Source organism: Natator depressus, chromosome 3 (assembly GCF_965152275.1).
Source record: "Natator depressus isolate rNatDep1 chromosome 3, rNatDep2.hap1, whole genome shotgun sequence".
Classification (NCBI taxonomy): Eukaryota; Metazoa; Chordata; order Testudines; family Cheloniidae; genus Natator; species Natator depressus.
Window position 1 is genome coordinate 113,556,195 of NC_134236.1, and position 12,813 is coordinate 113,569,007.

The window sequence follows — 12,813 nt, forward strand, 5'->3', positions numbered from 1 at the left end:
GTAGATAGGGGCCGCGTTGAAACATTTGCACCCACGGGAGGAGAAAAAGGGAGGATAGTATTTTAAAAGATACATTTTAGAGAACAAAGGGGACACTTTCTCAGTGAAACAGGCAATTCATAGTACACAGCACATGTTCTTTCTGTACAAGGTCACATTTTGCCCCTTATACTGAAGTGCCTGCCACGTTGGTGTGAGTAAGCCATCACGTGCGGCCAGGCAACAGAATTCAGCTTGCAGGCAGCCATGGTAAGCCCTAGGGGTACGCGGTGTTCTGCTTGTTCTGCATTCATTTCAGTGGTTTCAAACTGCCAGGTCCCCTTTCCTATAGTAAGCAATGCTCTCTAGGATGATCACTTCACACAACACCCCACCCCCACCCTTACTCACCGCTTGGCTCCAATGAGGCTCTGAGCAGGAATGAGCCATTTAAACTAAACGCGAACAGCCCAGCGCGGCTGGGTTTCCCCCTACCGCGGGGCTCCGATCAGGCTCTCACTCACCAGTGTCATGGTCTGGAAGCCTACATTGGGAGTGGGGGGAGGCTATTGGGTCCAGCGTCAAGAATAGTTCCTGGCTAGGGGGGGAAACGGATTCCGCACTTGCCGCCTGTGCTCTGTCGTCCTCCTCCTCCTCCTCCTCCAATAACTCATCCTCCTTGCTCCGTGCAACTCCCCCCTTGCAGGTGTCCACGGACGGTAGTGGTGGCGTCACCCCCCATAATTGCATACAGCTCATGGTAGAAGCGGCATGTATGGGGCTGTGACCCAGAGTGCCTGTTGGCCTCCCTGGCTTTTTGGTACGTTTGCCTGAGCTCCTTGATTTTTGTACGACACTGCTCTGTGTCCCTGGAGTAGCCTCTTTCCATCATTGCCTTGGAGACTTTATCGTATGTATTTGCGTTTCTTTTTTTGGAACATAGTTCTGCCATAACAGATTCGTCTCCCCAACATGCAGTGAGATCCAGTACCTCCCGTTCGGACCATGCTGGAGCTTGTCTGCGAATCTGGGACTGCGTGGTCTCTTGTGATGATGGACTCTGCATGGTCGCCTGTGGTGGTGGACTGTGCTGATGGTCACTTGTGCTGATGGTGACCAAACAGGAAACGAAATTCAAAAGTTCCTAAGGCTTTTACTGCCTACCTGGCTAGTGCATCGGAGTTGAGAGTGTTGTCCAGAGTGGTCACAAGGGAGCGTTCTGGGATAGCTCCCAGAGGCCAATAACGTCGAATTGTGTCCACAGTATCTGTAACCCGGAACTGCAGTCTTGATTTTAGCACTACTCCACTTGCCGAGGTGCAGTACAGAAATCGGATTAAAGAGCCCTTTTTAAATTAAAAAAAAAAAACAGTTTGGTCATGTGGATGGAATCATTTTTATTTTGAATTAACTCGGCTAATTCCGAAATAACCGCGTACTGTAGACCAGGCCTAAGCTACTTAGATGTAGCTGAGGTCTAAAGCCAGAGATACAGATTCCATTACTGGAATTGTAATTATTGTTGCTGTGGGGTTATGAAGAGTATATTGTTCGTTATTGCCAAGCTCTGTATATTCCCCTGGCCCATCCTCTTGAAATAATTAAAAGCCTGTTAACTATTTCATACTCCTCTCAGTAGCGTGCTGTATTCTTCATTCAGAGTTTTCCAGGCACCACTCTCACAAAAGGACGACTGACTGAATTACTCTGAAGTCTTAGACAGTGGTGAATATGTAGTAAAAGAGCTGTGTGGTGTTAGATTTAAAGATTTGTAGTTAAGAATTGTTACACTGTTCAGTTTTAAATACATGCTCTGTAACAAGGAAGTAGATTTTTTTCCAAACTCACATTTTTGAGGAGTTTTATAACTTTGAAGCTTATAACCGTTGTAATATTTAAATCTGTTATCTTGATTGAAATATCTTTTTTAATCTAAACAAGATCAACACTTTAATTCATGCCTTTAACTGTTGGTTCTGACAAGTTTAGTTCTCAGTGTCTGAGAAATGACATTTTGTTTACTTGATCGTTTTCACCGCATAAATCTTCAACTGGAAGTCTGTTTATATTTCATCACTTTATGATTGTGTGTCAGGCCTAAGTTATCTGGGGACTTTGCCAATAGTTTTTACAAGGTTCGCTGCCAATTAATTTTATTTATTTATTTTAATTTTGGGGGCACAACTGGGCAGGTAGACTTACTGTAACGTTTATATCTCCAGGAGCATGAAAGTCTTTAGAAATGGCTCAAAGCAGTGTTTGTGAGGTTTATTAGTAATTTCAGATTGTACTGCATTGCAATAAAGCATTTAATTTATAAGTGAACAACAGTGTGTTTATCAGCTTTGAAACCTATGACCAGGTGTCTGGTCTCATAAGGTCCCCTTATTTTTGCTGCTCTTATTGATCACTCCCTTCTCCTTGACTCTGTTTTTCCTTTTACTTCTGTAGTCCTGTGCTTTATACTCATTTTACTCATCAGTCTCTGAACATTCCTTCAGTATTTGTAACCGTTTTCCCTTTCCTTCTGCTGTTCGTGATCTCCAAAGTTCTGTACTTAGGTGCCTCTTTTCCTTCTGCATTATATCATTGGTGACAATATTGCTCACACAGTCTCAATTACCAGTGCCAGTTGTGTATCTTTCTTTCACTTTTCAGTCTGACATCTAACTTTTTAACCCTATTCTGGATCCACTGCCAGCTCCTGAGCTCTGTTGGTACTGACAGTACCACCTCCCTGTTTCTTAGGCTTGCAACCTCCAAAGTAATTTTAAACTCTTATTTCCCCAAGCAAGGCAGATGCCAAGTCCTGCTTGTAGCTTCTCCACAACATCTCAAAAGTAAGTTTTAAAATATTTTGACTTTAAGGCTCAGTCTTACACTAGGTAGATTCTATTCTGGAGTTAGTCCTGGCAGTTATGACTGTTTCTGGTGGATTCTGGGATGTTGTTAATCTCTCAGAATGCCCATCAGCTCCCATAATACTTGATAACTTTTTCCATAACCCTGTCATGTAGCAGTGGCTTGAGTGAGAGCCCGGTGTTGATGTGATCCAAATGTTTCCAAACACATGGTTTGTATTGTGGACATGTTGCACGGTTGCAAAAAGCAGTGCATTTACCTAGTCTAGACTGAGCTTAAAAGTCAAAACAGTTTTTGCTGATGTTGTGGAGTAACTACCAGCCAGACTTGGTGACTGTGTGTGTTTGAGGGGAGAGAATCCTACTGCATTCATCATCTTTTTGGTGCAGCCTCTGCATTATGCATTAGTCACTCTCCTCATTCCATCAGGTATATTTAATTTGGGACATCCTTTCTCAGACAGTATGGGTTAGTGAATGAGACTTGGGGTCTGTTGAATTAGAGATCTGGGTTCTAATTTCCAGCTCTGCCTGATTTGACCTTGTGCAACTTCTTAGCTGTTAACCTCTACCCCTTTACCTTTTAAAAGAGGCCTTCGTTTCCTGAACAGCCCCAAAATCGACATAGCCTAGCTTCCCAGACTGATAGATAAATAAGGCCATGCTTTCCAAAAGCAGTTGATCTGCTTGGCACAGCTGCTGGTTTCTTATGTATCATAACAAAGCAGAAAAAAAAACCCCACTTTTTTTTTCTCCTTTGAAATTTAGCATTAGAAAATTAGTGACACAATTTAATGAGACTGTTTGAGACAACTAGTAAAGCTGGCATTGTGCACTAATAATCATCCATAGTCTGTTTTCTTTAGCATCCTTGCTGATTTTTTCAATATTTGTAGCCTTGATAAACTAGATTTTATTCAAATGGAAGTCTGACGTTTATTGACGTAGAGAGCAATTACATGAATTTGAAGAAATTTGCACCCTGTTTCTTGAAACATTTGGATAAAGAATGCTGAGAGAGCTCAAATAATGAGACTTCCATTCCACCTGACCTTTCTGCTTTTTCCCTTCCCTCTTCCTCCATGCCCTCTCCTTTCCTTTTTGGCTTGGTAGTGTACGTATATTTTATTATTATTAACCATGCCCTAACATGTTATGTCTATATAATATTGTCTGATTTTATACTGTCTGGTCTTGCAGATTTGACAAGTTGATAAGTTGTATAATTGCATAATTTTATTGGTTATCCCTGTGAAATGTGCACTATTTGGTAATATATATAATGTAAGTCATTTACCCTTTGTATTTTTGTTTATGAAAATTAATTAAAACATCACAAATGTAGATAACTAGATTAAGGATTTTAAATTAACTTTTTTGTTCTAAACCCTTTCTATAGAAATCAATGAATAAAAATTGTCCATATAATTTTTTTGTAGTAGGAATCAGAAGTGCATTAATTAGGGCTGTCAGACAATTAAAAAAAATAATCGTGATTGATTGCGAAATTAAAAATAGTTTCAATTAATCGCCGTTTTAATTGCACTGTTAAACAGTAATAGAATACCATTTATTTAAATATTTTGAATGTTTTTCTTCATTTTCAAATATATTGATTTCAGTTACAATACAGAATACAAAGTGAAAGTGTTCACTTTATATTATTTTTAGTACAAATACTTGCACTGTAAACAAGATAAACAAAAGAAATACTGTTTTTCAATTCACCTCTTACAAATACTGTAGTGCAATCTTTTTAGCGTGAAAGTGCAGCTTACAAATGTGGAACTATGTATTTACTTAGGTGCACTCAAAAATAAAACAATGTAAACTTTAGAGCCTACAAGTCCATTCAGTCCTACTTCTTGTTCAGCCAATTACTAAGACAAACAAGTTTGTTTACATTTATGGGAGATAATGCTGCCTGCTTCTTCTTTACAATGTCACCTGAAAGTGAGAACAGGTGTTCGTATGGTACTGTTGTAGCAGGTGTTGCAAGGTATTTACGTGCCAGATATGTTAAACATTCATATGCCTTTTCGTGCTTCGACAGCCATTCCAGAGGACATGCTTATGACGGATTCTGCTCCAAAACAGTCCAAAGCAGCACGGACTGACGCATGTTCATTTTCATCATCTGATATCACCAACAGAAGGTTGATTTTCTATTTCGGTGGTTTAGGTTCTGTAATTTCCTCATAGGAGTGTTGCTCTTTTAAGACTTCTGACAGCATGTTCCATGCCTTGTCCCTCTCAGTTTTTGGAAGGCACTTCAGATTCTTAAACCTTGAGGTGAGTGAAAGTGTTCTTAAATTGAACAACATAGGCTGGGTCGTCAGCCAAGACTGCAATAATATGAAATATATGGCAGAATGAGGGTAAAACCACAGAGCAGGACATTCAGTTCACCCCCAAGGAGTTCAGTCACAAATTTAATTAACACATTTTTTTAACAAGTGTCTTCAGCATGGAAGCATGTCCTCTGGAATGATGGTTGAAGCATGAAGGGGCATACGAATGTTTAGCATACCTGGCACGTAAATACCTTGCAATACCGGCTACAACATTGTCTTGGGAATGCCTGTTCTGACTTTTAGGTGACGTAAATAAGCGGGCAGCATTATCTCCTGTAAATGTAAACAAACTTGTTGTCTTAGCAATTGGCTGAACAAGAAATAAGTCTGCATGAACTTGTAGGCTCTAAAGTTTTACATTGCTTTTTGTTTCTGAGTGCAGTTCTGTTTAAAAAAAACCCTGCATTTCTAAGTTGCACTTTCACGACAGAGATTGCACTACTGTACTTGTCTGAGTTGAATTGAAAAATACTATTTCTTTTGGTTTTTTACAGTGCAAATATTTGTTCTACAAATAATATAAAGTGAGCACTGTATACTTTGTATTCTGTGTTGTAATTGAAATCAATATATTTGAAAATGTAGAAAAACATCCACAAATATATTTATAATTTTTTATTGGTATTCTATTGTTTAGCAGTGTGATTAAAACTGCGATTAATTGTGACTTATTTTTTTAATCTAAAAAAAGAAAAGGAGGACTCATGGCACCTGAGAGACTAACAAATTTATTTATTTATTTGTTAGTCTCTAGGGTGCCACAAGTCCTCCTTTTCTTTTTGCGGATACAGTCTAACACGGCTGCTACTCTGAAACCTTTTTTAATCTAGTTAATTTGTTTTGCATTAATCACTTGAGTTAACTGCTATTAATTGACAGACCTAATACTAGTCTCAAACTTGAAGAGGAGAGCAGAAAATGTTGTTTGATGAATCAGCTTAGAAAAGTAGAAGCTGGAATAGTGTGTGTGTGTGTGTGTGTGTGTATGTGTATATGTGTGTATATATATATATACACACACAAACTTTGTGTGCAAACACAAAGTTCCGAGTATTGCATAGGGCAGTGGTCCCCAATCGTTTTGTCGTGCCCCTCCTTACCCATAATGCAGTCTGTCCATGCCCCCTGGAAGCTGGGGACAGAAGAGGGGCCAGGGCCAGAGCCGGGCTTGAGGGCTGGGTGCCAGGGCTGCGGCTAGGGGCAGGGCCAGAGCAGAGCTGGGGCAGAGCGCGGCTGGGTGGCACTTCCTTTATTCCCCCCCACCCCCCCATGTGGGGCTGGTCGAGCCCCCTGAATGTTCTTCTGCGCTCCCCTAGGTGGGCATGCCCCACAGTGGGGACCACTGGTGTAAGGAATTGAAAAGGTGTTACTCGTGAGTATTTGTTTGCTGTGAGATTACTGCACTTCTCTGTTTTGACAATGATATAGCATCTTGTTGTGTAGGTTCACTTTGTTTAACTAGTTGTAGGTTTAGAAATATTTAAATCCTTTTAGAGGTTTAGGAGGGTTGATACAGGGTTTTAGTTACCCTTTAGAAATGTGAGCTTAATGTCGTTTGTACGTTCTGCATATATGGTATGTTGGTGGGCGGGGGGGAAGAAGAGTGGCATTTAGTACTTAGCTGATACAAATAAGTTAAAACTTTGTTCGCCCCTTAACTTAGTAGATTTCTGAGAGTATTTCTGCCTTTACTACAAAGGGGCACTTTGTCTTTTTTTCAATTTTTTATTATAATTAGGAGAATTTCAATTCAACGGCAGTAACTATTAAAAATGTAAAGGAAACCTATTCCTAAATCTTAATTTATTTTTTCCCAGAGGATTGGCATTTCTCTGAATTATTTCCTTTCGCTGTCTTTTTTTTTTTTTTTTTTTAAATGTCTAACAGCAGTCTTTAGTTTTAGCTCAGATTTCCTTAATACTGCAAACGTCTGAGTGGTATTTATTTCATTTTATGATAACTCAACCTATTCTTTTAAAAATTGGATTGCTACCATTACAATTATGTAGTCTTCCTAGAGAGTCTAAAAATAAAAATATAATGTTCCTATGGCAACTTTAACTCTGCCACATAGCACATCTTTCATGTCTTGGGGTGTATATTTTAGCATTGCAGCACAGATTCCACAAGCTTCTTGGTGTGAGGAGCCCTAATAGATGAAGAACCTGACATATGAAATTAAATGTCCGACAGACTAGAAGAGAAAAATTTTATGTTATGTGTGTATTTAAGTTATAAAACAAATGTCTATTCCATGATCTGGGTGTCTTCTCCATAGTCTAGTTTTCTCATAAAATGTTATGATTGACTGCTCGCCGCTATCCAGCAAATGTACAAAGATGCACTGGCAGAAATAATCAAATCCCTTCAACAGCAGGCATGATGATAACCACTTGAATCCTCAGTCCATCCTCTCCCTAAATGACTGGAGAAAAGAGAAGCCTTCCAGCCTGCCTGGAAGGTTAGTCAGTCACCTGGTACCTGAATACGTGAAAGATGGCCAAGTTAAGTTTCCTGTCACTATTTTTAACTTGTGCATTTCCTGACTTTTATTTTAATCATGCAACTTTTAGTATCACATGAATGTAGTTTTTTCATGTAATAGAATTCACAATAGAAGTTTAAAGTTTTAGTAGTAAAATGTTTACGTTTTACTATTTTTCTTTTTTTTTTAAAACAGACTGACTTGGGTCATAGCGATGAGTGTTGCACAAACAAGGGAGGATGAAAATGCATAGTGCAGTCTAATGCCCTGAGTAGAAAATTAGGGAAAAAGAAATTCTTTTCTAATCTTCAAATTATAACAATTTTAAGTGATGTGTGTTACAATATGTTAAAAACGTTAAGTTGATGTCCTTTTAAAATTGCGGAATATTTACACTACAATATGCAGTTATGAAATCCAAGGTTTCTTCACACCACCTTTTTTTATATCTTCATTTTCTTTTTGCCCTTATATTGAGGAATTATTTTACATGAGAGAATTATGCTCTGGTTAATGTCTTATTGAAACAAATCTCTCTGAAGATTATCCCAACAGCAACTCCTTTTCCTGCCTGAGCCCACTAATCAAATATATATTGTGATGTGTCATAGGAAATGGGATTAATGAAGCTAAAAATATTAGCAGATGCCAGTGAAAATGCTTGTGATTTTTTTTTCAAATTTTTACTACTTTCTAAGCCAATCAAATTTTTTTTTTTCAAATAGTGTAGTGCATGCCATTTTTGAAGTTTAAAAGTTAACCACTTTTGAGTTATTTGTATGGAGGGAAAGCTGGTCAGAATGAATATGTGGGGAAAGTGTCATGTGGATTGAGGGTATTGTGGTTTTTAAGCCCTTCATAATTCAAGGATGGCTGATTGCAGTTTGCTTTTTAAAAAATTAATCATCAAGCAGATAATCTCATTTCAAAAGGTGAACATGTACAATTCTGAATGTGTCAAAATTGGGTAATAGCGAAAAAATCACAATCTTAACTATAGCTGAAGCTACCAGGCTGAAATAAATATATTCCCTTTTTCAGGTGAAAAGGAAGGCATGGATAAATTGTGAGGGTCATCGTAGAAGTAATAACGGAATGTATTGGTGAATGATCCCCTGGGAGAGAAACAGTAGGAACAGGAAAGGAGAGGACAAAGCCCTAGGGAACATCAACTAAAGGAGATAGAGCCCCCAGAGGAGGTGTTGAAAGAGCCATCAGAGGTAAAACAAAAACCTATAGAGCAGGCTATTCCAGAAGCCTTAGAAGAAAAGGTTTGGTTGGAGAAAGAGATTAACAGCATTAAAGGATGCAAAAAAGTTAATGTCCTATTGCTTAAACAAGGCCTTAGACTTATACACTCTCTATACATTTTTACTGATTTAATTAAAATTTGTTTAGCAACTGATTTAGTTAAATCCGTTCAAACCGCATGTGTGGACTTTATTTTGGCTTATATCAATTTAGCTTAGGTCAGTAAGGAATCTCTAATGTACTCTTAAACTGAACAAAGAATGTCCTCACACCAAGAGCCAGTTTAACTAAATCAGTTTTTAGTAACATTTTACATTTTTAGAGCAGTAATTTTTTGATAAAGAAAGTTAAAGGTTAGACCAGTGATTCTCAAACTTTTGTACTGGTGACCCCTTTCACAAAGGAAGCCTCTGAGTGAGACCCCCTTTATAAATTAAAAACACTTTTAAATATTTAACACCAATATAAATCCTGGAGGCAAAGCAGGGTTTGGGGTGGAGACTGACAGCTCATGATCCCCCCGTGTAATAACCTCACAACCCCCTGAGGGGTCCTGACCCCAGTTTGAGAACCCCTGGGCTAGATAGAAATCAAAAACATCTTGCAAGAAAAGAAATCACAGGTGCATTGCCTGCTGAAGGAGTTCAGAGGTGCATAGGAGGGGAGAGTGGCAAGGATGAGAATGTACGGATTGGTACTAGAGGGTTTTTAGAATAAAGGGACACTAGGATAAGTTTGAATTCAGAGGGAGTAGTGCCTCATGTGGGAATGACAGAGGGAGCAAAGGAAAGACAGGATTAGGAGAATAAGCTGACAAGCAGGTCCAGATTTCTGTGTGTGGAGTTGAATATAAACTTATTGACCAAAGGGGTGTATACAGGTTGAGGCTCGAGGAACTATATATATATCTTGGTTTCATCTAAAATAAATAGTATTGTTACATTTGCTATTAATTGTATTCATTCATACAGCTAAGCTAGAATTTCATCATTACGTGGCTTTCTTTTAAACATTGTAACTGGGAATTACAGTCAGTGGCGCCAAAAAAAAAAAATTAAAAAATCCAGTTTAAAATCCGCAAGTTAATGAATGGTACAAACTTGTTGCAGTCAGCCAGGATGCACAATCATTGGTACATGTAAGTTCATTTGTTAACACTGATGCAGGCCTCTGTATTCTTGAGTTCCTGAAAGCGAAAAAAATATATGAATAGCCAAGGAAGCCTGATTTATTACAGGGTTAACGTCATCCAATCATGAGCCCAGAATATTTCTCATTTATGTAATAATATTAATTGATAAATTGTAATGGGTTGTCGCTAATATGCTGATCCTGAGATTATTGAAATTTTTTTTTAAATTATGAACTCTGAACATAACATATCTTCTTCCGTTAGGAAGATCACTTTGGTAAAAGAAGAGCAATATAAAGCACATTGGAGTCCTTATCAGGCACCTTTTCAATATTTTATTTCTTTCCAGTTTGTGTTTTTTTTTTTTTAAAAACAACACTTTTGTGGCATTTCCATAGGAATGTTCTTTTAAATTGTGTATTCAAAATACTATGCTCTAAAATATTGGATATGCATAATGTGGAAAATGCAATATTTGATTCAGTAACATAAATATCAAGATAAAAGGGAAGGTGAAACTGAGGAGCAGACCTGCATTAAACAGACATAGGCAGTCGTACACTCTGTAGGAAAACATTATGAATGTTTGAAAGACTGAAAAGGATTAAAATCAGAGGGAATAATGAATTTTCAAATATACAATTATATGGGGAATCGTAAGCAGATTCATATTTATTCAATGGAAAATGTTACTATTATATCTTTTTTAAATAGAAAGTAGGGCTGTCAATTAATTGCAGTTAGCTGACGCGATTAACTAAAAAAAAAAAAGAATCACGATTAATCCTACTGATAACAATAGAATACCAATTGAAATTTAAATATTTTTGGATGTTTTTCTACATTTTAAATATTGATTTCAGTTACAACACAGAATACAAAGTGCACAGTGTTCATTTTATATTATTTTTATTACAAATATATGCACTGTAAAAACGATAAACAAAAAAACTATTTTTCAATTCACCTCATACAAGTACTGAAGTGCAATCTCTTTATTGTGAAAGTATAACTTACAAATGCAGATTTTTTTTTTGGTTATATAACTGCACTCAAAAACAAAACAGTGTAAAACTTCAGAGCCTACAAGGCCACTCGGGCCTACTTCTTATTCTGCCAATTGCGAAGACAAACACGTTTGTTTACATTGACAGGAGATACTACTGCCTGCTTCTTATTTACAATGTCATCTGAAAGTGAGAACAGGTGTTCTCATGGCACTTTTGTAGCCGGCGTTGCAAGGTATTTACATGCTAGATATGCCCCTTCATGCTTCGGCCACCATTCCAGAGGACATGCTTCCCTGCTAATGATGCTTGTTAAAAATATAATTAAATTTGTGACTGTACTCCTTAGCGGGAGAATTGTATGTCTCTGCTCTGTTTTATACATATTCTGCATATATTTCATGTTATAGCAGTCTCAGATGATGACCTAGTACACGTTCATTTTAAGAACACTTTCACAGCAGATTTGACAAAACGCAAAGAAGATACCGATGTGAGATTTCTAAAAATAGTTACAGCACTTGATCCAAGGCTTAAGAATCTGAAGTGCCATCCAAAATCTGAGAGGGGCAAGGTGTGGAGCATGCTTTTAGAAGTCTTAAAGACCAACACTCTGATGCGCAAACTACAGAACCCAAACCACCGAAAAAGAAAATCAACCTTCTGCTGGTTGATCTGACTCAGATGATGAAAATGAACATGCATCAGTCCACACTGCTTTGGATCGTTATCAAGCAGAACCCATCGTCAGCATGGAAGCATGTCCTCTGGAATGGTGGTTGAAGCATGAAGGGACATATGAATCTTTAGTGCATCTGGCACATAAATATCTTGCAACGCCAGCTACAACAGTGCCATGCGAACGCCTGTTCTCATTTTCAGGTGACATTGTAAACAAGAAGCAGGCAGGCAGCATTGTCTCCTGCAAATTGTAACCAACCTTGTTTGTCTGAGTGATTGACCAAGAAGTAGGACTGAGTGGACTTTGTTTTATTTTTGAATGCAGGTTTTTTTGGTACATAATTCTACATTTGTAAGTTCAACTTTCATGGTAAAGAGATTGCACTACAGTACTTAAGAGGTGAATTGGAAATTTTTTTTTTACAGTGCAAATGTTTGTAATAAAAAAATGTAAAGTGAGTACTGTACACTTTGTATTCTGTGTTGTAATTTAATATATTTGGAAATGTAGTAAACATCCAAAAATATTTAAAATAAATGGTATTCTATTGTTAACAGCTTGATTAATCACGATTAACTTTTTTAATTGCTTGACAGCCCTAGTAGAAAGTCTTTGTTTCTACATCTAAAGTAGCTAGTTTGTGCAGCGTTATTTTTGGTTTTGGTAAAACACAGAACATCACACTTTGAACTAAGAACATGTATAAAATTTGGCATTTCCCCCTCCTCCCCCTCTCTTACAGAAAATGCTGGAACAGGAGAGATGAGTACTCCTTTCACTAAGGCCTAGAATTGCCTGTTGAACAACAGTCCTGATCAGGCAATATACGAATGGCCCAAGGAAGCCAGCAAATAGATTTTCAGGTTTTACATGACCTGCGACAAAAATTTCCAGAGGTACCTGAAGTTGTTGTGTCCAGATGCATGTTACAGGTCAGTGTCCTGTTAGTACTGTATATTTATGTGTTGCCATTTATTGTAGATATTACAAGTAACTGCCAAAAGCTTTCCCTCTAATCTGCCATGGTTGGGTGAACTGTCGATAGCAGATTTTTTTTTTTTT

General features: G+C 37.8%; 1 protein-coding gene across 2 annotated transcripts in view; it reads left to right on the forward strand.

Moving 5' to 3' along the window:
• The window catches only part of TAB2 (TGF-beta activated kinase 1 (MAP3K7) binding protein 2), a 146,569-nt gene that overhangs the window by 91,373 nt on the left and 42,383 nt on the right, over nucleotides 1-12,813 (forward strand). For both annotated transcript variants that reach the window (XM_074948586.1, XM_074948585.1), the window contains exon 3: nucleotides 12,494-12,683. In XM_074948586.1, coding sequence (XP_074804687.1) covers nucleotides 12,622-12,683 — 62 coding nt within the window. In that variant the 5' untranslated portion in view covers nucleotides 12,494-12,621. The remainder of the gene's footprint in view (nucleotides 1-12,493; nucleotides 12,684-12,813) is intronic.